This window comes from Bos indicus, chromosome 11 (assembly GCF_029378745.1).
Source record: "Bos indicus isolate NIAB-ARS_2022 breed Sahiwal x Tharparkar chromosome 11, NIAB-ARS_B.indTharparkar_mat_pri_1.0, whole genome shotgun sequence".
NCBI lineage: Eukaryota > Metazoa > Chordata > Mammalia > Artiodactyla > Bovidae > Bos > Bos indicus.
In genome coordinates, this window is record NC_091770.1 from 10,920,033 (window position 1) to 10,947,922 (window position 27,890).

The window sequence follows — 27,890 nt, forward strand, 5'->3', positions numbered from 1 at the left end:
ATGCTAAAGCTGAAACTCCAGTACTTTGGCCACCTCATGTGAAGAGCTGACTCATTGGAAAAGACTCTGATGCTCGGAGGGATTGGGGGCAGGAGGAGAAGGGGACGACAGAGGATGGGATGGCTAGATGGCATCACTGATTCGATGGACATGAGTTTGAGTGAACTCCGGGAGCTGGTGATGGACAGGGAGGCCTGGCATTTTGCAATTCATGGGGTTGCAAAGAGTAGGACACGACTGAGCGACTGAACTGACTGAACTGAACTGAAGGGAAACAAAAGCAAAGATAAGCAAATGGACTACATCAAACTAAAAAGCTACCACACAGCAAAGGGAACTACCAATAAAACAAAAAGGCAGCCTACTGAATAGTAGATATCTGCAAACAATGAATGTATCTAACAAGAGATTAATATCCAACATATACAAAGAATTCATACAACTCAACTAAAAAATTCAGACAACTCAGTGAAAAAATGGGCAAAGGATATGAATGACATTTTCGTAAAAAAAGACACATAGATGGCTAACAGACACACAAAACAATGCTCAACATCACTAATCATCAGGGAAATGTAAATTTTAAAAAGTCACTAAAATATCAACTCATACTTGTTAGAATGGTTATGAAAAGGACAACATATAAGACGTGTTGATGAGGATATGAAGAAAAAGGAACACTTGCACACTGTTGTTGGGAATGTAAATTGGTGCAGCCACTATGGAAAACAGTATGGAGGTTCCTCACAAAATTAAAAATATAACCAAAATCACATGAGCCATCAATTAACTTATGTGTATTTTTCCAAAGAAAATGAAACACTAATTCAAAAAGATATATGCACCCCTATATCCATTTCATCATTATTTCTAATAGTCAAGATATGGAAGTAATCTAAGTATGTACATACATATACACCACATGGTTAATATACCATAAAAAAGAATGAAATCTTGCCATTTGAAACAACATGGATGGACTTAGAGGGTACTACAGTAAGTAAAATAAGTCAAAGACAGACTAATACTGTATGATTTCGATTACATGGGGAATCTAAAAAATAAATGGACAGACGTAACAAGACAGAAATAGTCTCATGGACAGAACAAACAAGTGGTTGCCAGAGGGAACCACTGGCAGGAAGGGAAGAGCCAAATAGGTGAGGAAGGCTAAGATGTACAAAATAAATGAGTCATGGGGATGAAATGTACAACATAGAAGGAATATACCAGCATGTAAAATTAAAATCCAATCTAATTTATACTTTAAAAAACTGATAACCTTTTCAAAACTGATGAGCTATGTAAAACTAAAATCCAATCTAATTCATAGTTTCAAAAACTGATAACCTTTCCAAAATTGATGAGCCAAATAATTATGCTATATCACTGACAATTTTCTAAGACACTGTATGAATTAAGTCATTAAGTGTACATATCTGATAGCTATATCAATTTTTATAGAATTAATAATAGCAGTTATCGATTTAAAATAGATAACAACAGGTCCTACTGTATAGCACAGGGGAACTCTGCTCAATGTTGTGTGGCAGCCTGGATGGGAGGGGAGTTTGGGGAAGAATGGATACACGTACACAACACTGTTAACTGGCTATACTTCAGTATAAAATTAAAAGTTAAAATAGTAACAGTTGTCAATTATTGAGTACTACCTAGATATCACACACCCCAGCATTTTATAGGCATTATCTCATGTAAGCCATAGCAAAACCCTGTAAGAGAGATATGTCCCATTACTATTCATAATAGCAGACAAAATCTATAGAATCAAATTCTTAAATCTTAACTTTTGAAGACTTAAGACTCCCAACACTTTAGCCAAAGACTATCAGTGACTCAGCACGAGTCATCAATGCCCAGGTAAGAGATTCAAATTACACACCCTTTCTGTCACATTTTGTCTCTTAATTTTTAGATTTCTTTTATACCTTGGACAAGTCAGTTGTTCTCCCTTGACCAAACAACTTTGCTTTGATCTCTTCTACTTTTCTCCTGTCATCTTCATTTAATTCTGAAATGGAGTAGCCATAGTCATGAGCCATATTAAACTTCAGATTCCAGGCTGGAGAGAAAAGATAAAAGCATTCGAGACAATACAGTGCAAAACTATCAGTGATTACAAGAGCAGAGATCATCATCAATATAGCCAATTTAATGCCTACCACAGTGCTTAGTAAACAGTGTGCGCTCTCAGTTTTATAACAAACTATTCGAAGTTCTTGAGAGAGATAATTTCACTGAAAAGTCAGATTTAAAAACAAATAAAAACATATTCTACAGACATTTCTCCAATGAGGCCACTTGAAATATAGTATTTAGCCTATTTCATCTTAATCTTCCTTCCAATCAAAAGAGTCCCTTTGTCTCCCCTATTAGCTCCTGCTACAATCTTTGCCACTTCCACAGTTGTTAATATTTTAAAATAATAAATAAAACCTGGGAGTTTCTGGAGAATCAAAATAAGCACAAATGATCAAAAAAATGGCATAGGAAGCTGACCTCAAGAGATTTCCAGGTAGACCTGAATTGCTTAAAAGTTGCCTTCTAAAATATATTTATTCGCCATGTTATTGTAAAGATTTTGTTTTCTTTTTTAATGGAATTCTACAATTTAGAGATTAATGGAATTTAACTCTAACCCAAGTTTTAGTGTTAAATACTTTCATTCAGTTTTTCCTAATGTCTATCTAAGATCTGCTTTAAGAATCTTAATAGAGAAGGGGATAGAAAATATACGTTTTTATGAAACACAGTGACTTAGAGAGTCAAATACTCGAATGAGTATTTCATTGCCTCCACAATGAGGACAGTACAAAGAAAAGATTAGGAAAACATTCAAGCTTTAGGAGTTTGAAAACCCAAATTTTCTTACTTTTCTTCAGACATCAGAACTTACAGTTCCTTAAGACCTCAAACTAGCACTATTAATACTGTGACTTCATTATTGGTTAAATGAGTTTATTCTGGGTTGCCAGTAGATAATGCAATCATTTTAACAGTTCTACAAGAACAGTTCTACAGGAAAATTACCTAGAGCATCAAATATTTAACTTTAAGCAAATTATTAAACTATAATGCTTGAGTCTGACCTGCCTTTATAACAAATTATCTTTTCCTACCTCGTGCTCGTACCCGAGATTCCTCTTCCTCTGCATTTTTGAGTATTTGTTTAGCATGGTTCAATGAGGATTCACATTTCAGAAGGTTTTTCACATGTGCAGCCAGTGAGTCTACACTGCTTCCACCACCATCGTCACTCTCTAACACCCCCTCTTCCTCTCTGCTATCTGTCATGCTTGTCTTGGGTGAAGAATATGGAAAGAAATTTAGAAGTACATCAGAAACTGACTCCAAGGAATTACTGTCCCATGAGCAAGAACTTGCATCACTACTTGAATCACTTTTAATGATAGTCATCATAGGGATAACAATCTTATTCCCAATGGTTCTACTATACTCTTCAGGTTCAGATCTCATTACAGATCTGGCTGCTTTATATTGTTTAAAGGTTTCATCAAATGCCACTCTGGCTTTGCCTTCTGCTTCCTGCAAAGGACTTCTAACTGTAGTTGAACTAATAAACTCCCAATTTTCAATGCCTCTCTGGCATTTCAGATTCGTCTGTGTGCTAATATCCTTCTGTATACACTTGTTGCTTGAGCTTTCTTCTGTGAATGGCTGTCTCTGAGACAAATCATCATTAGATTCATCAGTTGTGAGGGGTTCTTTGAAGCAAACCATCTTCTTAGATTGTATAAATGAAATATCACTAACATCTCTGAAAGGGACAAGGGGAGCAGGAACATTGTATCGTCTTAGTGCTATATTTTCTGCTTCCATTAAAAGTGTCTGAATCTCTTTAAGAGTTCTGGAACTGTTTTCTGTATCCCGGATTTCCTCAGAGCCAACATCTTCAAAACCAGAAGATTCTGGCTTATTTATTACAACTCTACCATCAGCCTGAGAATTTAAAGGCATATTGTTTGAGATAACACTGGTGTGAGAAGAATCCAAATTATCTGTTAGCCTTTGAACATGATGTGAAACAGGTTTGTGCTTCTCACTATGTGAGTAAGTACCAGGGGGAACTGTTGATAACCCATTATTCTGATCAGCTTGCTCAAGACTGCTTGAGAACTTCAGGTTATCTTCAGTTAGATGTCTTTCTGGGAAATCCTGATGGTACAATATAGCTGGTTTTTCTCTATGTGAAAAGGAGCTAGGAGGAACTGCTGGTAACACAGTTTTTTTGTCAGCTGGTCCAGGAACTGTTGAAACCTTCAGTGAATCTTCCCTTAGATGTTTGTCTGGCAATTCCTTTGGGTAGAAAACACTAGATTTCTCACTGTGTGAATAGGAAGCAGAAAGAGGTATTGATATCTGAGAATTCACATCAGTTGGCTCAGCAACAGATGAAATCTTCAGAATATCTCCACTTTGATGTCTATCTCCCAACTGCTGTTGAAAGAAAATACTAGGCTTTACTCTCTGAGAATAAGAATTAGGAAAACCTGTCAATAATGGAGTCTTCTGGTCAGCTGGTCCAATTATAGTTGAAGTCTTGGGCTTCTCTCTATGTGAGTAGGAACCAGAGGGAGTTGATGGTAACTCAGTCTTTTGATCGTCTGGTGAAGTCTTGAGTCTCTCTTTATGTGAATAAGAACTAGAAGGTCCTATTGGTATCTCAGCATTCTGATCAGCTGGTCCAGGAAGAGCAAAAACTTTCAAAGCTTCCTCAGTAAGATCTGGTAACTCCTGCTGGTAAGAAAAGATGGGACTCTCTCTATGTGAATAGGAAGCAGGGGGCACAATTCGCACACCAACGGTCTGGTCTGCTTGTCTAGGAACCCCTAAACCTCTTAAAGCATTTTCATTAGCATCTGGCAACTCTTGCTGGTAAGAAATGATGGGCTTTTCTCCATATGAGTAAGAAGCAGAGGTTACTGGTGGTATCCCAATCTTCTGGTCAGCTGGGCCAGGAACCTCAAAAACTTTCAAAGCCACCTGAGTAAGATCTGGTGACTCTTGCTGGTAAGAAATGATGGGCTTCTCTCTATATGAATAGGAACTAGGTGGTACTGTAGGTATCCCAGTCTTCTGGTCAGATGGTCCAGGAACATCTGAAACCTTCAGAGCCTCCACAGTCAGTTGACTGTCAGGCAAGGCCTGTTGGTAGAAAATAATGGGTTTTTCGTTATATGAGAAGGAAGGAGAGGTTACTATGGGTATCCCAGTCTTCTGGTCAGCCTGTGCAGGAGCATTTGAAACATTCAGAGCCTCTTTAGTAAGGTGTGTATCTGGTAAGACCTGCTGGTAGAAAACAATGGGCTTCTCTCTCTGTGAGTAGGAAGGAGAGGTTACTATGGGTATCCCAGTTTTCTGGTCACCTGTTCCAGAAACACCTGAAATTTTCAGAGCCTCTCCAGTTATATGGCTATCTGGCAACTCCTGTTGGTAGAAAATACTGGATTTCTCTCTATGTGAATAGGAACCAGAAGGTTCTGATGTCCCAGTCTTCTGGTCAGCTGGTCCAAGAACAGCTGAATCTTTCAGAGTCTCTTCAGATAAGTGACTGCTGGGCAAGGCCTGTGGGTAGAAAATACCGGGCTTCTCTCTATGTGAGTAGGAACTAGCAGGCAGTAAGAGGACGCCAGTCTTCTGGTCACTTGGTCTCGATGCAGGTGAAACTTTCAGAGCTTCTTCAGTTAGACTACCATCTGGTAGCACGTGCTGATAGAAAAGACCACTTGGCTTCTCTCCAAATAAGTAAGACTGAGAGGACCCTGTTATTATCCCAGTGTTCTGGTCAGTTGTTCTAGGAAGAGCCGAAACTTTTAGAACCTCTTCAGTTAGGAGCCTGCCTGGCAACTCCTGCTGGTAAAAAGCAATGGGCTTCTCCCTATATGAGTAGGAACTAGAGGGTGCTGTCTGTATGCCAGTGTTCTGGTCTACTGGTCCAGGAATAGCTGAAATTTTCTGAGTCTGATCACTTAGATGACTGTCTGGCAACTCCTGCTGATAGAAAAGACTGGTCTTCCCTCCATGTGAGTAGAAAGCAGGGGGCACTATCGGTATTCCACTCTTCTGGTGAGCTAGTCCAGAAACAGTTGGAACTTTCTGAGCCTCTTTAGTTAGATGACTGTCTGGCAAATCCTGTTGGTAGAAAATAATGGGCTTCTCTCTATATGAATAAGAAGCAGAAGTTATTATAGGAATCCCAGTCTTCTGCTCAGCAGGTCCAGGAGCAGCTGAAGCTTTCTGAACTTGTTCAGTTAGATGACTATCTGGCAATTCTTGTTGGTACAAAATACTGGGTTTCTCTCTATGTGAGTAAGTAGTAGAGGGTATGACAGGAATCCTAGCCTTCTGCTCAGCCAATCCAGGAACAGATGAAACTTCTGGAACTTCGTGAATTACATGAATGTCTGGCAACTCTTGCTGGTACAAAATACTGGGCTTCTCTCTATGCGAATAGGAAGTAGAGGCTACTGTTGATATCCCAGTCTTCTGCTCAGCCAATCCAGGAACAGATGAAACTTTATGAGCCTGTTCAGTTAGATGACTCTCTGGCAACTCCTGTTGGTAGAAAATATGAGGTTTCTCTCTATGTGAATAGGAAGTAGAGGGCACAGTAGGAATCCCAGTCTTCTGCTCAAGGGGTCCAGCAGCAGTTGAAACTTGCTGAACCTCTTGAGTTAGATGACTGTCTGGCAATTCTTGTTGGTAGAAAATACTGGATTTCTCTCTATGTGAATAGGAAGTAGAGGGTACTGTAGGAATCCCAGTCTTCTGCTCAGCCAGTCCAGGAACAGATGAAACTTTTTGAGACTGTTCAATTAGTTGACTGTCTGACAATTCTTGCTGGTACACAATACTGGGCTTTTCTCTATGTGAATAGGAAGTAGAGGGTACTGTAGGAATCCCAGTCTTCTGCTCAGCCAATCCAGGAGCAGCTGAAACCTGCTGAACTTCTTGAATTAGATGACTCTCTGGCAACTCTTGTTGGTACACAACACGAGGCTTCTCTCTATGTGAATAGGAAGTAGAGGGTACTATTGATATCCCAGCCTTCTGCTCAACCAATACAGGAGCAGCTGAAACTTGATGAGCCTCCTGAATTAGACGTCTGTTTGGCAATTCTGGTTGGTAGAAAATACTGGGCTTCTCTTTATGTGGGTAAGAAGCAGAGGTTACAGCAGGAACCCCAGTCTTCTGCTCAGCCAATCCAGGAGCAGCTGAAACTTTCAGAGTCTGCTCACTTGGATGAGTATCTGGCAATGTCTGTTGATAGAAAATATGAGGCTTCTCTCCATATGAGTAAGTAGAGGATGGAGTAGGCAACCCACTCTTTTGATCAACCGGTCTAGGAGAAGCCAAAACTTTCAGAGCTTCTTCAGGTGGCTGACTGTCTGGCAAGACTTGATGGTAGAAAATACCAGGCTCCTCTCCAACTGAGTAAGAACTAGCAGGTACTATTGGTTTTCCAGTCTTTTGATCAGCTAGTCCAGGAAGAACTGAAACATTCAGAGACTCTTCAGTTTGATGACTGTCTGGCAATGCCTGTGGGTAGAAAATACTGTGCTTCTCTCCAAGTGAGTAGGAACTTGGAGGAACTGTAGATACACCTGTCTTCTGGTCACCAAGTCCAGGAACAGCTCCAACTTTTAGAGCCTCTTCAGTTAGATGACTGTCTGGCAAGGCTTGTGGGTAGAAGATATTTGGCTTCCCTCTTTGTGAGTACGAACTAGAGGACACTGCTGCTATTCCAGTCTTCTGGTCAGCTAGGCCAGGAATAGCTGAAATTTTTAAAGTCTCTTCAGTTAGACGACTGTCTGTTAATGTCTGCTGGTTGACAGTATCAGTATATTCACCAATATTCTTCACTTGAGGAGACCTTCCAGCCAATTGAGGAAAGTCCTCAGGGGACAAGGATAAAGGAGATACAGTGTCTGAATCTTCAGGAAAGGTAGTGATGCCTGGTTTAAAGGTAGATTGAGGAATTTCAGCTATGCCTCCTTTAGAAGTATCCCCTAAAGAAAAAGGGATTTGTTAATATTTTTAATATTATAAATAAATACACACACACACACACACACACATTTATATATACAGAATTAAAATGTATTCTTTTTATGCATTAAAAGAAATCAGGCAAGCTTTTCTTCTTCTGGCCTTTATGCTACCAGAAAGGACTCCAAAAGAAATAACTCACCATCAGAAGAAATAAAGATTTACAGATAAAGATGTTAATTACAAAGTGATTTATAACAACAAACTAATGTGGAAATAAATATGCAATGAGAGTAATTTTTTTTAAATAGCAGAATATATATTTTATGGAATATTATGTGGAGCTTAAAATTTAGATTTTAAAGAATTTTCATTATGATGAACAAATCATATCTACTATGGCATCTGATTTCATGCTACTTATAAGCTAATAAGTTAGCCTGTTACTGTGTCATGTATGTTGTTAGAAGACAAAAGACTCCTCAATCAAAGACAAAATACATTATTCCATGGGATAGTAAAGGAAAATCAACTTATTTTCATGAAATTCCCTTTCCCCTAAGTTATATGAGGGCAAAGCAATATAGCCCAGATGGATGCTATACATGCAATGGATTTAAATGATTCTCCTAATAAACACACCGTGAATAAAATATGTATTTTTAACTACATGAAACTCTAAAGACTCTAAAGGTTACACTAAAAAGTATGAAATTAATTCTATATGACATGGGGAGTTGTTGACTGATCTGATCAATACTGCAGAAACAGATTCAGGATGAGTGGAAGGAATAAAAGGGTAAGCAGTACTATCTAAAAGAACTTTCTGCAACAATGGAAACATGCCATATTTGTATTATCTAATGTGCTGTGCTTAGTCAGTCAGTCACGTCTGACTCTTTGTGATCCCAGGGACTGCAGCCCACCAGGCTCCTCTGTAAAGGGATTCTCCAGGCAAGACTACTGGAATGGCTTGCCATGCTCTCCTCCAGGAATCTTACCAACCCAGGGATCAAACCCAGGTCTCCTGCATTGCAGGTGGATTCTTTCCCGTCTAAATCACCAGGGAAGCCCAACATTGCTGGAGTGGGTAGCCTATCCCTTCTCCAGGGGATCTTCAGACCCAGGAATCAAACTGGGGTCTCCTGCATCGAAGGCAAATTCTGATACTGGATTATCTAACAGAGTAATTCTAAATGAAAGTAGTTCTGAGTAGCAGTGAAAAATAAATAACTGCAATAAAAATAACAAGATTTGACATTCATTTGGTGATTCAAAAAAATCAATGTTTACTCTGTTCTAGCCACTGTTCTAGATATAGGAAATAGAGCAGCAAACAAAGAAAGCTTGCATTCCAATTCTGCCTCACAGAGCTTACATTCTACTAGAAGAAAGCAGACAATAAATTATTAAAACTTGGTATGACAGATGGTGATGAGATGATTAATATATACAGCAAACATGATCTATACCTTACACAGAGGGAAAGTAAGTTTCAAAGATGATGAAGCAACAGTGCTTTTCATTGAGAAGATCTTGTTAACTTGCAGATTCTGACTAAGTGGGTCTGGGATGAAAGCTGAAATCCTGCATTTCTAACAAGCTCCCTGATAATGCACAATACTACTGACCCTCAGATTACATTCTGAATAGTTGTACCTTAATTGACAAAAACAGGCCTTTTAACCCTTTAATTCTAACTCTAAATTCTGAACTCCTTTCACTAAAATGAATTGCCATTCTAAAACCATTAATGAGTTTTAAAACAAAAATAGTAGTTGAATACATCATGAAACAGGTTGAGTTAATGACTAATGATTGCAAAGAACTAATAAAAAGGAACAATATAAGCTACACAGTAACTTGAAAAGGAATATGGGTTACAGAAATCTTTGTGAAGAAAAAAAACAGCTAGAAAATAATAAACCAACACAGACTGACAAAATGAACAACCAATGGGTCAAAGAAAAAAATCAAAAAGGAATTAAAAAATACATACCTGCAGACCAATGAAAATGGAAATATGCCATACTAAAACTTAAGAGGATACAGAAAAAAGTTCAGAGAGAAGGTTATAGCAACAAATAACTACGTCAAGAAGCAAGAAAAACAAGCAAATAAACATCTGAACTTTACAACTCAAAGAACTAGAAAGAGAAAAATAAAGCTCCAAGTTAAAAGGGAAGGAAATAACAAAGATCAGACTGGAAATAAATAAAATGGAGACTAAAAAGACAGTGTAAAAGATCAGTGAAACTAAGGGCTTGTTCTTTAAAAAGATAAACTGACAGTCCTTCAGCTAGATTCCAAAGAGAAAAAAGGGGACACAAATAAACTAAGAAATGAAAAAGATGTTACAAATAATAGCACAGAAATAATAAGGATAAGAGACTGCTATGAACAATTATGGACTAACAAATTTGACAACCCAGAAGAGATGGATAAATTTCTAGAAACATATCAATACAATCTACCAAGTCTCAATCATGAAACAAGAAATCTGAACAGACTAGTAAGGAGATTGAATCAGTACTCAAAAGTATCCCAACAAACAAAAGTCCAGGTCCAGAATTTATAGAACTGAATTCTATGAAACATTCAGAGAATTAAAACCAACACATACCAAATTTTTCTAAAAAGTAGAAGAGAGCACTTCCAAACTCATTTCACTAAGCCATCATTACCCTAATACCAAACTCAGAAAAGGACATTACATAAAAAGAAAATTACAGGCCTGATAAATTTAGATCTAAATTGAAGACTTGATAAATTTAGACCTAAAAATCCTCCACAAAATATGAGCAAACCAAATTCAATAATACATGAAAGGGGTGCTATACCATAATCAAGTGGAAATTATTCCAGGGAACATTAACAAATCAATCAATGAAATACACCTTGTTAACAAAATGAAGGATAAATTATATGATCTCAATATGCAAAGAAAAAGCATTTGACAAGATTTACTACCCATTTATAATAAGAATTCTCAACAAAAGGGATATACAAGGAATGCACCTCAGCATAAAGGTTATATACAACAAGAGAACTGCTAACATCATATTCAAGGGTGACAAGCTAAACGCTTTTCCTCTTAACACTGGGAAGAAGACAAGGATGCTCATTCTCATCAGTTTTACTCAGCTTAGTTTTGGAAGTCCTAGTGGAGTAATTAGGTAAGAAAAAGAAATAAAAGGTATCCAAGTCAGAAAAGAAGAAAAACTGTCTCTACTGCAGATAACACGATGCTATATGTAGAAAACCCTAAAGACTCCAACAACAACAAAAAAATGAATTCAGTAAAGTTGTGAGATACAAAATCACTATACAAAAGTTACATTTCTATGCACTAAATATGAATGATCAGAAAACAAAATTAAGAAAACAATCATATTTACAATTGCATCAAAAAGAATAAAATACCTAGGAATAAATTTAACCAAGGAGGTAAAAGCTCTGTACACTGAAAACTGTAAATAAGACACAGTTAAAAGTAATGGAAGACCCAAAGAAATGGAAAGATAGTTTGTACTTAGGGACTTCCTAAAGGTCAAGTGTGCCTTTAAGAATTATCACTACAAACAAAGCTAGTGGAGGTGATGGAATTCCAGTTGAGCTATTTGAAATCGCTGCACTCAATATGCCAGCAAATTTGGAAAACTCAGCAGAAGCCACAGGACTGGAAAAGGTCAGTTTTCATTCCAATCCCAATGAAAGGCAATGCCAAAGAATGTTCAGGAGAAGGCAATGGCACCCCACTCCAGTACTCTTGCCTGGAAAATCCCATGGATGGAGGAGCCTGGAAGGCTGCAGTCCATGGGGTCGCTGAGGGTCAAACATGACTGAGCGACTTCACTTTCACTTTTCACTTTCATGCACTGGAGAAGGAAATGGCAACCCACTCCAGTGTTCTTGCCTGGAGAATCCCAGGGATGGGGAAGCCTGGTGGGCTGCCGTCTATGGGGTCACACAGAGTCGGACACGACTGAAGTGACTTAGCAATAGCAATAGCAAAGAATGTTCAAACTACCACACAATTGCACACATCTCACACGCTAGCAAATTAATGCCCCAAATTCTCCAAGCCAGGTTTCAATAGTACATGAACCAAGAATTTCCAGATGTTCAAGCCGATTTTAGAAAAGGCAGAGGAACCAGAGATCAAATTGCCAACATCTGCTGGATCATCAAAAAAGCAAGAGAGTTCCAGAAAAACATCTATTTCTACTTTATTGACTATGCCAAAGCCTTTCACTGTGTGGATCACAACAAACTGTGGGAAATTCTTCAAGAGATGGGAATACGAAACCACTTGACCTGAGAAATCTGTATGCAGGTCAGAAGCAACAGTTAGAACCAGACATGGAACAACAGACTGGTCCCAAATTGGGAAAGGAGTACATCAAGTATGTATATTGTCCAGTTGCTTATTTAACTTATATGCAGAGTACATCATGTGAAATGCTGGGCTGGATGAAGCACAAGCTGGAATCAAGATTTCTGGGAGAAATAACAATAATTTCAGATATGCAGATGACACCACCCTTTGGCAGAAAGCAAAGCAGAACTAAAGAGCCTCTTGATGAAAGAGGCGAGTGAAAAAGCTGGCTTAAAACTCAATGTTCAAAAAACCAAGATCCAGTCCCATCACTTTATGGGAAATAGTTGGGGAAACAATGGAAACAGTGAAAGACTATTTTGGGGGGCTCCAAAATCACTGCACATGGTGACTGCAACCATGAAATTAAAAGACGCTTGCTCCTTGGAAGAAAAGCTATGACAAACCTAGACAGCATATTAAAAAGCAGAGATATTACTCTGCCGACAAAAGTCTGTCTAGTCAAAGCTATGGTTTTTCCAGTAGTCATGTATGGATGTGAGAGCTGGACCATAATAAAAGCTAAGGGCCGAAGAATTGATGCTTTTGAACTGTGGCATTGGAGAAGAATCTTGAGAGTCCCTTGGACTGCAAGGAGATCAAACCAGTCCATCCTAAAGGAAATCAGTCCTGAATATTCACTGGAAGGACTGATACTGAAGCTGAAGTTCCAACAGTTTGGCCACCTGATGGGAAGTACTGACTCATTGGAAAAGACCCTGATGCTGGGAAAAACTGAAGGCAGGAGGAGAAAAGGATGACAGAGGATGAGATGGTTGGATGGCACCATCGACTGGATGGACATGAGTTTGAGCAAGCTCCAGGAGTTGGTGATGAACAGGGAAGCCTGGCGTGCTGCAGAGCATGGGGTCACCAAGAGACGGACACAACTGAGCAAATGAACTGAATTGCACAAGATGATGAAAACAGGAGACAGTAAAAGAGAACTGAGTTAAAACCATAGGCAGAGGAGGGGAGAATGGATAGAGATCACAGTAAGGCAGGCTCTACACACACCAAAGCCTCTGGTTTCCAGTGAATGTGGAAGGTCCATACTGCAGGCGGATCATTAGATTTATTTAAACTACTAGACAGGACTTCCCTGGTGATCCAGTTGTTAAGAATCTGCCTGCCAATGCAGGGGACACAGGTTGAATCCCTAGTCTGGGAAGACTTCACAGGTCATGTGGCAACTGAGCCCAGTCTCCATAACCACTGAGTCCCTGAATTACAACTACTGAGCCCACATGTCCCAGAGGCAGTGCTCCGCAGCTGTAGAAGGAAGCCACTGCAATGAGAAGCCTACACACCACAACTGGAGACAAGCCCACGTGCACCCACAAAAACCCAGCATAGCCAAAAATAAATAAATACATTTTTAAGAAAAATTTTAATAATCAGACAAGCAAAACAATAACAAATATTCTCAGCACCAGAGAAGCTGTTAGTATCCAGGGCTGCAACAATATATTATCTAAAATGTCCAGTTTATAAAAATATTGGGACATACAAAGAAAAAGTGAACTATTTATAGGAAAAAAATAAGTAACCAACAGAAACTGCCTTTAAGGAGACCCACATGTTGGATTTAGCCAGCAAAGATTTCAAAGCAGTTATTATAAATATGCTCAAAGAAGAAAAGAAAATCATGCTTAAAAACTAAAAGAAGGTAATGGCAATGTCTCATCAAATATAAAGTAAGGTTATAGAACTTATAATTGAACCAAATGGAAGTTCAACTTCCATTTGGGGCTGAAAAGTACTACTGAAATGAAAAATTTCCTAGAGGCTCAATGGTAAATAGGGACAGACAGAAGAATCAGTGAACGTGATGGTAACAGAGACTACGTAGGATGAAGGACAGCCCCCAAAAAGAACAAATGAACATGAACAAAGGCTCCGAGAGCTATTAAACAAGATTAAGTACACTGACACATGTATAATGGGGGATCATCTGAGGCAGAAAAGAGCAAAAAAAAAAAAAAATACTCAAAGGAAATAATGTTTGAAAACTTCCCAAATTTGATGAAAAACATCCTATGTATCTGATAATCCAAGTGAACTCAATGTAAGATAAACAGACACATCATAATCAGAATGTTGGAAGAGGATACTCTAAAAACAGTAAGAAAAACGAAGTCACATACAATGGAACATTAATAAGAGTAACAGTTGATTTCTCATCAGAAACAATAAATAAAGGTAGAATACAGTGGAAAGACATATTCAAAGTGCTGAAAGAAAATAACTGTCAACTAAGAATTCAAAATCCAGCAAAAAACACTTCCAAAAATATAAAAATATTTCCAGATATATAAAAACTGAGAGCAACTGTTGGTAGCAGGCCCATCTTACAAGAAATACAAAAGGAAGTTCTTCAGGTTGAAAGCAAGTGATACCAAACAGTAATTTGAACTTACATAACAAAACAAATAGTGCTAGGAAAGATAATTATATTAGGTAATTACAAAAAAACAGGATACTTGCATACTTTCCTTTCTTCCAACAATTTTTTTAAAAAAGTTTACATAAAACAACGTATGTAATTGTATTATTGGAGCTATAAGACACAGAAATGTGACATATTTGACAATAACAAAAGGAGGTACATGAGAACAAAGTTAGAGTACAGCAAGGAAATGACACTGGATGATAACAAGTCCACAGGAACAAATAAAGAATAAAAAATGGTAAATTCAAATACAAATGCAATACGCCCTAATAAACAAATGTTTGTGCTCTCTACTTAAGTTTTTTTAAAACCCATAAAATTATATAAATAATTATGACAATGTAATAATGTACTCCTTGGTTTGTAACATATAGGTATATTATATATCAAAAGAATAGCAAATACAGGGAGTGAACAGATCTATATAGCAGAAACACCTCTTTATTACACTAGAATTCAGTTAGTATAAATTTGGGGCATATTCTGGTATGTTAAAATAAATTTTCTAAGTCCTAGAACAACCACTAATAATATAACTTTAACAATTAGCTAGAAAACTATTAAAGAAGTTAAAATACTGGAAAATATTCACTTAATGCAATGAAAGCCAGTAAAAGAGGAAAGAAAAAAAAAGACATGAGACAGATGGAAAATAAAAAGTAAATCAGCAAATATAAACCCAATCTTATCAATAATTACATTAAATGTGAAGGGATTATATAATCACATTAAAAGGCAAAGACTATCATTCTGGAATTAAGAAATAAAGATACAACTGTAAGTTACTTATAAGACATAAACCTGAGCTTCAAAAATATAAGTAGACTAAAAGTAAAGGGATGAATAAAGACATGACATTCAAGCAGCAACCATAAGAAGTGGGATGTCAACACTGATATAGACAAAACAGACTTTAAAACAAAACAAAACAAAAAATGTTTCTAGAATTAAAGAGGGACAATGTATAACAACAAAAGGCCCAATTCATCAGGACTACATAACAATTAGAAACATAGATTCACTTAATATCAAAATATATGAAGCAATTCTGACAGAAAAGGGAGAAATAATAATAGTTGGAGATTTCAATACCCTACTTTCAAAAATGGAGAAAATTAGCAGAAGATCAACAAGGATACAGAAGACTTGAACACTATCAACCCACTGGAACGAAGACACATGTATAGAACACACCACCTAACAACAACAGAATGCACATTCTTCTCAAGTGCAAACCATACATTCTACAGGATAAACTATGCCGTAGGACATAAAGCATGCCTCAACAAAGTGTAAAAGGACTCCTACAATTATACTAGGAAACAGTTTGGATGAATTAAAACAAAAACACAACAAACCAAAAGTTAATGCATGCAGTTAGTCTTTAGAAATCTATCAACATAAATACCTATATTAAAAAGAAAAATCTCAAATCAATAACCTTTCATCATAAGAAACAATAAAAAGCACAAACTAAAACTGAAGCAAATGAAAGAAAGGAAATAAAAAGAAACTAAAATGCAAATAGATTTAAGAAGTAGAAAAAATAGAGATTAGAAAAAGAGAAGAAATCAAAATTTCTTCAAAAAGATCAACAACAGGGACAAAATTTAGCTAGACTCACAAAAAGAGACAGAGAAAGAAAACTCAAATTACTTCTAACACAACTTATGACACTACTGTTACTTTTGTACCAAAACCTAACCAAAAAAAAAAAAAAGGCAAGAAATTTACACATCAATATCTATTATGAATCACAAAATTCCCCCCAAAAAATCACTGGTAAAATGAATCCAACAGCACACACAAGGATTATACACCATAACCAAGTAGCACTTATAACCAAGAAAGCAAGGTTGACTCAACATCTGAAAATTAATTAATAATGCTTCATAATATTAGAATAAAGAACAAAAATCATACACACAACCATCCTTTTAAAAATACAGAAAAAGCATCTGACAAAATCTAATACCTTTTATGTGATAAATGCACTCTAGAAACTACAAATAAAAAATAATTTCCCCAACCTGATAAAGGGCATCTACAAAAACCCCTCAGCTAACATGATAAAAGACATTCCTACAAAGACCTGCACAAGACTGCTCTTGCCACCTATAGGCAACACTGTACTGAAGGTTATCACTGTACTTGTCAAGGCAACTAGGAAATATAGAAAAAAGAATACATTCTAGAAAGGAAGAAGACATCTCTACTTGCAGATGACACTGGCTTATATACAAAAATAAGAAAACCACACAAAAAATTATAGGAATAACAAAGAGGTAGGTCAGCAAGGTTGCCAGCTACAAGATGAACATACAAAATTAAACTTTATTTCTATACACTAGCAGTGACTATTCCAAAAATGAAATTAAGAAAACTTTTCCATGTATAGTAACATCAAAAAGATTTAAATACTTGAAATTAATTTAACAAGGACATACAAGAGTTGTATGCTGAAAACTACAAAACACTGTTGAAAGAAATAAAGACCTAAATAAACAAAAAGAAATCCCACAGGCACAGATCAAAATATGCAATATTATTAATATGGCAATATTCTCAAAAAAATCTACAAATTCAAAGAAATCGAACACCTGCTACACCATGAATAAAACTTAAAAAACATTATTCCAAGTGAAATGAATCAGTCACAGATAAACACTTATATGAGGTACCTAGAGTAGTCAAATTCACAGCAGAGGTGAAAAGTAAAACCATGGTTGATGGGGAAGTAGGAGGGAATGGGGAGTTATTCTTTAATATTTAGATAAAGAGTTCCAGTTTCACAAGATGAAAGAGCTTTGTGAATGCATGACATTGTTTACATGACAATGTAAATGTATTTAATGCCAATGAACTATATATGTAAAAATAGCTAAGATGAAACATTATCAGTACTTTACCACTATTTAAAACTAACTTAAAAAAAAAAAAAAAAAAACAAGATAAAATAAGACTTTATCAAATTAAAAATTCTGTGAAGTCAATACCATCAAGTAAGTGAACCCATAACTCAACAAGAGTGGAAGAATTTTTGCAAATAACATATCTAATAAGGGACCTGTATCCAGAATATACAAAGAACTTTTAAAATGCAGTAACAAAAAGTTAATAAACCAATTAAAAAGTGAGTGAGAATTTTAACAGACATTTCTCCAAAGAAGATATATAACTGTCCAATAAACACAACAAAAGATGTTCAACATCATTAGCCATTCAGTTCAGTTCAGTTCAGTCACTCTCTGAGACCCCATGAATCGCAGCACGCCAGGCCTCTCTGTCCATCACCAACTCCCAGGGCAATCTTGCTTTCTACCTCAAAATTAATTTCTCAGTCTCCTCTCTATAAACTTATATCTGCTCCTGTGTTCATTCAGTTTCCTTTTCCCTTCAAGTCTCAAAAAGGAATATAGAAACAAACTGACTTTAATATCAGACTCCTCCACGTAATTCAGGTCTAAACACTGTCATGAAGAACTCAATGAAAAATCAAACGGTTCATCTAATAAAATATCTGAGGATTTATAAATATACCTAATCCAAAGTTAACATCATTGCAGTTCAAAAGTTGAAAATTAATTAGGCATAGCAAGCTAGTTATAAAGACACAATGTATCCTTCTCTACGTACCTGTTAAATGTCTGACAGTCCTTGACACAGTGTCAGGAGATACCCTCAACATTCTGAGATTTGAAGAGTGATATTCCAAATCTCCAGTTGGCTCATGAGGAACAAATGGAGGCAACACAGATGAAAAAGATTCATTAATGTCCGTATTAGAAGGACATACCTATGAAAAAGAGGAGATTAATTTTAGACTTCACATCTACCAAAAAATAAACCTCATTTTATGAAAATGAATGCTAAACAGTTATACCAGTTCCTTAAGATCATACTCTTAAGTCTCCTGAATTCATATATAGGTCATATCTTATTTGGTTAATTCCAAGATGGCTCTACAAATTATTCTGAGGGTTTTCAAGTCAACCTGTACAGAATATTACAGATAGGAGACATAATAGTATTCTATTACTCAGAAGTTTGATCCTTACAATAATTGTATGAACACTGCAGGATTTGAACTATTACAATACTCTTGACAAGCTCAAGGACTTTTTTTTCCTTAAGTAGGAAAGATATGCTAGGGTAAGGAAAGAGATGAGAACAGAAATATTTTCAAGAAATCCACAAATGTTTAGAAGAAAAATAAAAGCACCACAGAACTGGATCTGTGATCAGTTACCAAAAAACATAAGTCCTCAAATTTCTTGAAACAAAAATAGTAGGAAATATAAATTGATGAAATAAAAGTTAAATGCTGAAAAAGAAGTCCCTGAAGTTTCATGGCATTCCAGCAAATCCTTGCTAAAAAGGAAATTAGAAACTATTATTAGTGATGTTGGTACATAAATATACACAACTCTTCACCAAATGCATAGTGTACTGCCATATATTCATATATGAGTATACATACACTTTCTCGATACAAACAGCATACCACTTTTAGGTTTATTTTCCTAAAATATTATTCCAGTGCTGCCCTCCCAGGACGGAGTCTGAAATTTTTCTATCCTCTTTATGAATTTTTCTATTCTCTTCATGAAAGTTTTTTCATTGTGTAGTAACAAACATTCTTATGAAGCTGGCAGAATGTGAAAATAATTCTACTTCTACTGCCTATATCGTTTCTCTAGACCCATGGTTCTTAACTGGGGAAGATTTTGTACTCCCTCACCTCCCCCACCAAGGAATATGTGGCAAGGCCTGGAGACATTTTTCTCCGTCCTGCCGTCTATGGGGTCACACAGAGTCGGACACGACTGAAGTGACGCAGCAGCAGCAGCAACTTTAGTGGAGGTAATGCTACTCAGCGAATAGAGGCCAGGGATATTACTAAACATCCTAAAATGCACAGAACACCCCCACACAACAAAGAATTAGCCAACCCCAAACCAATAATGTGGAGAAACCCTAAACATAACACAAAGTTCTTAGTTTCCAACTCTCCTACTGCTGAAGGAGACATGCAGCTCACTAATGTACAGTTGACCCTTGAACAGCACAGGTTTGAACTGTACTAGTCCACTTATTAGGAGAAGGTAATGGCACCCCACTCCAGTACTCTTGCCTGGAAAATCCCATGGACGGAGGAGCCTGGTGGGCTACAGTCCATGGGGTCGCTAAGAGTTGGACATGACTGAGCGAATTCACTTTCACTTTTCACTTTCATGCATTGGAGAAGGAAATGGCAACCCACTCCAGTGTTCTTGCCTGGAGAATCCCAGGGATGGGGGAGCCCGGTGGGCTGCTGTCTATGGGGTCGCAGAGTCAGACACGACTGGAGTGACTTAGCAGTAGCAGCAGTACACTTATTGGGGAAGGCAATGGCAACCCTCTCCAGTGTTCTTGCCTGGAGAATCCCGGGGATGGCGGAGCCTAGTGGGCTGCCGTCTCTGGGGTCACACAGAGTGGGACGCGACTGAAGCGACTTAGCAGCAGCAGCAGTCCACTTATACATGTTTTTTTTTTTCCAACAGTAAATACTACAGTACTACACGTGATCCAAGATTGGATGAATCTGGGGATGTGGAAGAATCCTAGATTTGGTGGAATCGGGGATACAGGAGGCCAACTATGGATTTTCAACTTTGCAAAGGGTCAGTGCCCCTAATTCCCACATTGTTCAAGGTCAACTGTATACATCACATATGCGATAGATGAATACTCGTGTGTGCACACTGTGTTTAATAGCAGTTTCCCCCTAAAGCTTCTAAACATAGGGAAAACCATTTCTATTCCAATTTTAACTTTAATAAAATTTCAAAGCTTCAAAATATACAGATATTAGAGTAGGTAATAAAATGTAGAATGAAAAAGATGAGACATATTTAAGAGATCAACAAATATTTATCACTAAAAATTAGGGGAGTTAGAAGGGGAAAAAAAATCAAGATTGGTTTATCTCCTAGTTTATAATCAACAATGAAGATAGAATCAATGACAATAAAGAAACCAAGAAATGTTAACACCTCTAGAGGAACAGAAAATCTGTAAGTCACTCTGACTTTAGAGAAAAGATAAGTTATTCTGATTTAGGCAAGGTAAATTTTGAGATGATGGGAATATTCACAAGAAAATGTCATACAAGATAGTATATGGGTCTATGTAGGAAAAATACTAGGGTCTAAAAATGGAGATGATGATCATCCACACAGAAAATCTTGAGTGGAAACAAATTCTTTGAAATTTGGTAAGTGTCAGTCATTCAGTTGTGTCCAACTCTTTGCGACCCCCTGAACGGGGGCACACCAGGCTCCTCGGTCCATGGGGCTCTCCAGGTAAGAACAATGGAGTGGGTTGCCATTTCCTTCTCCAGGGGATCTTCCCGACCCAGCAATCGAACCCAGTTTCCTGCACTGTGGGCAGATTCTTTACTATCTGAGCTACAGGGAAGCCCATGGGATGGACAGGGAACCAACAAGACAAAAAAGAAAGAGATCTAAGGAGTCAACCTTAAATAATAGTTAAGAGTTATACGGCCAAAATAAGGGATACAAAAACAGTATTTTATTATAGAGGATAAAAGAATGTAGTATGCTTCCAGGAACAAGGCAAGAGAAAGAACAAAATAACAAATTAGAGTAGGAAACCCCTGGTAATAGACTGATCTACTTTCACTAAAATAAAGGGAACTAACAGCCAGGCACTATATACAGGCTACATACCTTTCCCCGTTCAATATAACAATGTTTGAGGTTGATTATTACTGCTTATTTCTTTATGTAGACAAGGAAGGAGAATAAACCTCCAAAATCATTTGACCAAGGTACAAGGCCAATAAAGTAACTGAACAGGGTTTTGACTCCAATTCTCCACACTCTCTTCACAGCCCCAGCCTACATCATATGTAAGTGGATACCCAAATAATCATTCAGAGAATGATGGATGGGTACCAAAGTGAGACAAACAAGTATGAACGACTCTTCTGAGACCCAGATGAGAATAAGGAAGAAACTAAGCAGTAGGCAGACCTCCTGAGAGCAAGCTGAGCCATGTAGAAAGATGATTACCATGTCTGGCTCATTGCTTCTCTCATATTTAGCATGATGTAAGTCCCAGATTATAGCAGAGACCTAAGAATGAAAGACAACAGAGAAAACAGCATCCGCCCTGGACTAAAAAAAATATACTTAAGGTTACAGTTAAGGGCAAATACAATTTGGAGCTGTGTCAGAGTTAATCTCCGCACATCACTATTAACTAAGTAAATATATATCTTCACATCTTCAAATATACTTTATCTATATGAAAAGTTGACATAAGTTGCAAAAGTAGTTCTATCAAAAAAAATTAGAAACTCAACTGTAAATATAATTAACAATGCTGTTTTAAAAGAGTACATCCTAAGAGTTTTAATAATAGGAAAAAATTTTTTTGTTTCCTTAATATGTTTATGAAATGATGGGTGTTCACTAAATTTACTGCAGTAATCATTTCATAATGTATGTAAGTCAAGTCATTACACTGTATCCCTTAAACTTATTATACCTCAATAAAACTGAAAGAAAAACAACAAAAAGAAACTCTAAGTTTAAAATTGATATTTTGCTTCTCATTCTTATTAAAACTAATTTTGACCTTCATTCTTGCCAAAATAATGCAAAATCTTGGCTTTGGTGTCACTGAAGAACAGTTAAACAGGGAGGCAATTTATGGTATATTCCTTAAGTATATATACAAGGATAGTTTCAAATACTAGTTCCTCTACTTGCTAAATGATTACCAGCAAGTTCCTTAACCCTCTAAATATCAATTGTAAAATGGGGATGATAATCAGTTCAGTTCAGTTGCTCAGTCATGTCCGACTCTTTGGGATCCCACGAATTGCAGCACACCAGGCCTCCCTGTCCATCACCAACTCCCAGAGTTCACCTAAACTCATGTCCATCGAGTCAATGACGCCATCCAACCATCTCATCCTCTGTCATCCCCTTTCTCCTCTGCCTTCAATCTTTCCCAGCATCAGGGTCTTTTCAAATGAGTTGCTCTTCACATCAGGTGGCCAAAGTATTGGAGTTTCAGCTTCAAAATCAGTCCTTCCAATAAACACCCAGGACTGATCTCCTTTAGGATGGACTGGTTGGATCTCCTCGCAGTCCAAAGGACTCTCAAGAGTCTTCTCCAACATCACAGTTCAAAAGCATCAATTCTTTGGCACTCAGCTTTCTTTATAGTCCAACTCTCACATCCATACATGACCACTGGAAAAACCATAGCCTTGACTAGATGGACCTCTGCTGACAAAGTAATGTCTCTGCTTTTTAATATGCTGTCTAGGTTGGCCATAACTTTCCTTCCAAGGAGGAAGAGTCTTTTAATTTCATGGCTGCAATCACCATCAGCAGTGATTTTGGAGCCCCAAAAAATAAAGTCTGACACTGTTTCCACATCTATCTGCCATGAAGTGATGGGACCGCATGCCATGATCTTAGTTTTCTGAATGTTGAGCTTGAAGCCAACTTTTTCCATCTCCTCTTTCACTTTTATCAAGAGGCTCTTTAGTTCTTCTTCACTTTCTGCCATAACGGTGGTGTTATCTGCATATCTGAGGTTATTGGTATTTCTCCCGGCACTCTTGATTCCAGCTTGTGCTTCCTCCAGCCCAGCGTTTCTCATGATGTACTCTGCGAATAAGTTAAATAAGCAGGGTGACAACATACAGCCTTGACGTACTCCTTTTCCTCTTTGGAACCAGTCTGTTGTTCTATGTCCAGTTCGAACCGTTGCTTCCTGACCTGTATACAGGTCTCTCAAGAGGCAGGTCAGGTGGTCTGGTATTCCCATCTCTTTCAGAATTTTCCAGTTTGTTGTGGTCTACACAGTCAAAGGCTTTGGCATAGTCAATAAAGCAGAAGTAGATGTTTTTCTGGAACTCTCTTTTTCGATGATCCAGTGGATGTTTGCAATTTGATCTCTGGTTCCTCTGCCTTTTCTAAAACCAGTTTGAACATCAGGAAGTTCATGGTTCACGTATTGCTGAAGCCTGGCTTGGAGAATTTTGAGCATTACTTAACTAGCATGTGAGATGAGTGCAATTGTACAGTAGTTTGAGCATTCTTTGGCATTGCCTTTCTTTGGGATTGGAATGAAAACGGACCTTTTCCAGTCCTGTGGCCACTGCTGAGTTTTCCAAATGTGCTGGCATACTGAGTGCAGCACTTTCACAGCATCATCTTTTAAGATTTGAAATAGCTCAACTGGAATTTCATCACCTCCACTAGCTTTGTTTGTAGTGTTGCTTTCTAAGGCCCACTTGACTTCACATTCCAGGATGTCTGGCTCTAGGTGCGTGATCACACCACAGTGATTATCTGGGTTGTAAAGATCTTTTTTGTACAGTTCTTCTGTGTATTCTTGCCACCTCTTCTTAATATCTTCTGCTTATGTTAGGTCCATACCATTTCTGTCCTTTATTGAGCCCATCTTTGGTATTGCCCCATCTTTGGTATCAAGGGAAATGTTCCCTTGGTATCTCTATAATCCTACCTGATAGGACTGACCAAAGGACTAAATGAATTGAGGTATCATATATAAAGTAAACCTCTTAGCATAGTATTTGAGCGCAAAACATTAGCTATCATTATCATCCCCATTGTTATTAAATTGAAAAATAGAAGTAAAAATGTCTAGAATGTTGAAGAAAATAAAACTACCTATAAATAAATTCTACTATCTGTAAATAAATTCAATAAACTGAAATAAAAGGAAAAGCTTATCACAATATTTTTGTTCATTTTGTCTTTTTAACTACCCGAACCTAGAGGTCAAAATATAATTGCAACTCAAACTAGCAGCTTTCCAATGACATATTTATCTTACACATGGGAAAATAGGAAAAGGAAAGTAACATTAAGTACATATATATGTGTATATATATGTGTAACCATATATATGTAACCTAACTATATTTGATGACTAATAGAATGTAAGGATATATCATCAGGTAACAGGACTCAGGGCGGGGCTGACAGTGTCAGATGAAACCAGATGGGCAACGGGACCAGAGAACCATTAAAGTCAGAAGAGCCAAGGGTCCAAGCAAATCAAGCCTTGTATAAAACAAAATTTTGACTTTAAGATATCTCTGAAATTAAAATCTTTCAGGGGCTTCTAAACAGAAATACATGAATATTTCCAGGCCTATTCCAAGGGCTGTTACACTGAAGGCCAGAGGGTAGAAAAAGCACAATTGAGTATCTCCATGAATGAGTTTAATCTTAACACCATCCCAGAGGTTCTTGCTAGCACAATTGGAAAGCGTTAAGATATTTCAATATGAAGGGCCTGGATGCTCCAAAGGCTGACCTTTTTTCCCAAAGCACCATAGAACTTAGTGAGTCTCATGGTCTACAAATCACAAACATTTCTTTTATGCCAACCTCTAATAAATTAATGCAGCATACTCCTGGATATCATATGAAAGCCAGATTACACATCAAAATTTGGTATCAGAGGATATAAATAGACCTTTATTCTCATCCCCGTTTTTCAACTAAAATTTCTTTCCCCACCAAACAAGAAATGTCAAGTAGAAAGACTTACAGAATCTTCAAAACTGCTGTCTTCCTTAGATGGTAGCCGTACAGTAGATTGCCACTGCAGGGAGCTGTCACAAATCTCTAGATCATCAAGCAAATTCTCTAAACCTGCTAGCTCAACGCACTCACCGGTCAAGTCACCTTGGTCACATATCTGGGAAACAGCAAAAAGTAAAAAAAACAAACAATACCATTTCCTAAAACAATAATGAAGAAGACCATGTCTCTCCCCAATACTCATTTTATTGCCTTACCTCTTGTCTTTTACTGCATACAACAGCATTTTCATCTACGCTACAGCATTCAGTATCATCGTCCAGAGTACAGATGTCAGATTCAGCCTTCCCCTGCAGGCCCTCTACAAAATACGAGTCATTTTGCATAATTGTATGTATAGTAAAACTGGACCTGGCTCCCAAAGGTCGAGGAATTTCCCCTTGGCCCGTATCAGCTTTCAGCAATGTCTTTTGGCCGACTGCAATTAACGGTGCATTACTCATCACTGGTAAAGCACCTTGTGACTTTGCATCACATGCCACCAAGTTTGCTGAAAAGCCGCTTCCTACAGCTGCAGATGGACCTTCAATGATGTAACTAGAGTTTACAGTCTTACCCAAAATACAGTTTGAGGAATCTGCTTCTTCAAAGCTGTGCTGCTTTAAATCTTGTGAAACCAAAGAATCTGAAGTCCATACTTTCATTGGGTAAATAATGTTTGAAGATCCTAACTTCTCTGCAAGGTCAAGAGCAGAAACAGACTTTATCTTCCCAAGGGGAAGAAACTGTTCATTGTCTATACCATACTGAAATAAAGTTGACCATGTTCTGCCAAGACCAACAGCCTGTTTGAGAGATTTTTCACTTAAAGAAGATGATGGCTTAAGCTCTGGACTAAGAGAAAGTGGCTTAATCAGTATTTCCTGAGAAGCACTGGGGATTGAGTTTAAATTGTGATGCCAGTACAGGGAGCTATCACCATCATCTTTTTTATACAATGATTTTGAAGCTCCTGATTCAAACACCCCAGGAGTAGACTGATAGCGTGGACGTTTAAGTTTATCAAATAAAAGGTTTTCATCATAATTTAACAGGGAAGGATCTGGACTTTTTGGTTCACTTTCTTGGCTGTCATTTGTTAAAGATTTGTTGATGTCAGTTTGGATTTCATTTACTGTACTCTCCTTCTTGGAAGGTTCAATAGAGGCAATAACTGCCCGAAAAGCTACATTTTTCATAGCACCAACATTTTCCCCATCAAAAACAGAAGTTGCCTCTTGGTTTCTTTCTTCTTGAAAATACAGTTGTTCTGATGTCTCATTTGAGTTGAATTTAATAGTCTGAAGAGGACCACCAGAAATCTCCATCGTAGAGGTATCAAGCCCCCGGGAGAGTATATGTGCTTCTGAAACTTCTACAGAATTATCAGGAACTACAACATTCTCAATATATTGTATTTCTGAAGATCTGGGATGCACCTCTGAAAACACTAAAGTATTTCTATTCTCCTTTACTTCAAAACACTGAGATAATCCTTTCCCCAGATCTTCTTCATTGCTTTTATAACTCTCCAAAGAATCCACCTTTTGTTTCACCTCATTCTCAACAGGAGCCCTTAAACAAACACTCTCAAAATAATGACTATCAGACATCAAGGGAACCTCGCTTCCTCCTGATCCCAACAAACAATGCCAGAAAGAATGTGGCATTTTATTATTAAAATGAGGAGCAACTTCATGTGGAAAAGAAACATGATCCTTACTGATTAGATATATTTCTGGATGGTGTGAAGCTCCCTGCTTGCTCCACGGCATATTTGAAAAAGAGAAATTGTCACTTTCCTTAGGAATTTTATTTCTATCAATTGTGTCAGATGAATCTGAATAAGAATCATGGTCCTTACTGGCTAAATATTTTTCTGATTGTTGTAAAGTTCCTTGGTTCCCATACTGTGCATATAAATAAGAAGCATCAAAATTGTCACTTCCTCTAGGATTTATGTATTCATCACTTATATCAGATGCAGTTGAAAAAGAAACGTGATCTTTATCAGCTAAATTGGTTGCTGGCTCCTGCATAACTTGTTGTGTCTCCCATGATATATATGAATAAACAGCATCATAATTACCAGAGTCTTCGCAGGTTTTCAGATCAAGTGTATTAGATGAAGCAGTCTCTTCTTTAGTCCCTTGTTCAGGAGTTAATAAAGAGTGCTGAGACTTAACAGCTGTACTACCTATAAGTGGGTGCTGAGATCTACTAAAGCAACTGTTAACTAAGTCTGATGCTACTCCTGAGGCTGCCTGGAATAAAGCTTCACTAACTTCCGACGGTCGAGAAAACCATTCAGTGTCTTCAGACTTACCAGGAATTCCCCTGAAAATATACAGTTAAAAATAAATAAATAACACATTAAAAACATTTATCT

The 27,890-nt window shown here is 37.4% G+C and overlaps 1 protein-coding gene across 7 annotated transcripts in view; it reads right to left on the reverse strand.

Annotated features, from left to right (window-relative positions):
* Positions 1-27,890, reverse strand: part of ALMS1 (ALMS1 centrosome and basal body associated protein) — a 190,545-nt gene that overhangs the window by 115,062 nt on the left and 47,593 nt on the right. For 4 of the 7 annotated variants that reach the window (XR_002181716.2, XM_019969923.2, XM_019969921.2 and 1 more), the window contains exons 5-9: positions 25,720-27,838; positions 25,470-25,619; positions 18,498-18,657; positions 3,141-8,051; positions 1,950-2,083 (exon numbers count right to left, since the gene is read on the reverse strand). Coding sequence is in view for 6 of the 7 variants with exons in the window: in XM_019969923.2 (XP_019825482.2) it covers positions 1,950-2,083; positions 3,141-8,051; positions 18,498-18,657; positions 25,470-25,619; positions 25,720-27,838 (7,474 nt within the window). In the remaining variant the exon portion in view is untranslated. The remainder of the gene's footprint in view (positions 1-1,949; positions 2,084-3,140; positions 8,052-18,497; positions 18,658-25,469; positions 25,620-25,719; positions 27,839-27,890) is intronic. The other 3 variants (XM_019969924.2, XM_019969925.2, XM_019969922.2) reach the window with 3 other exon arrangements.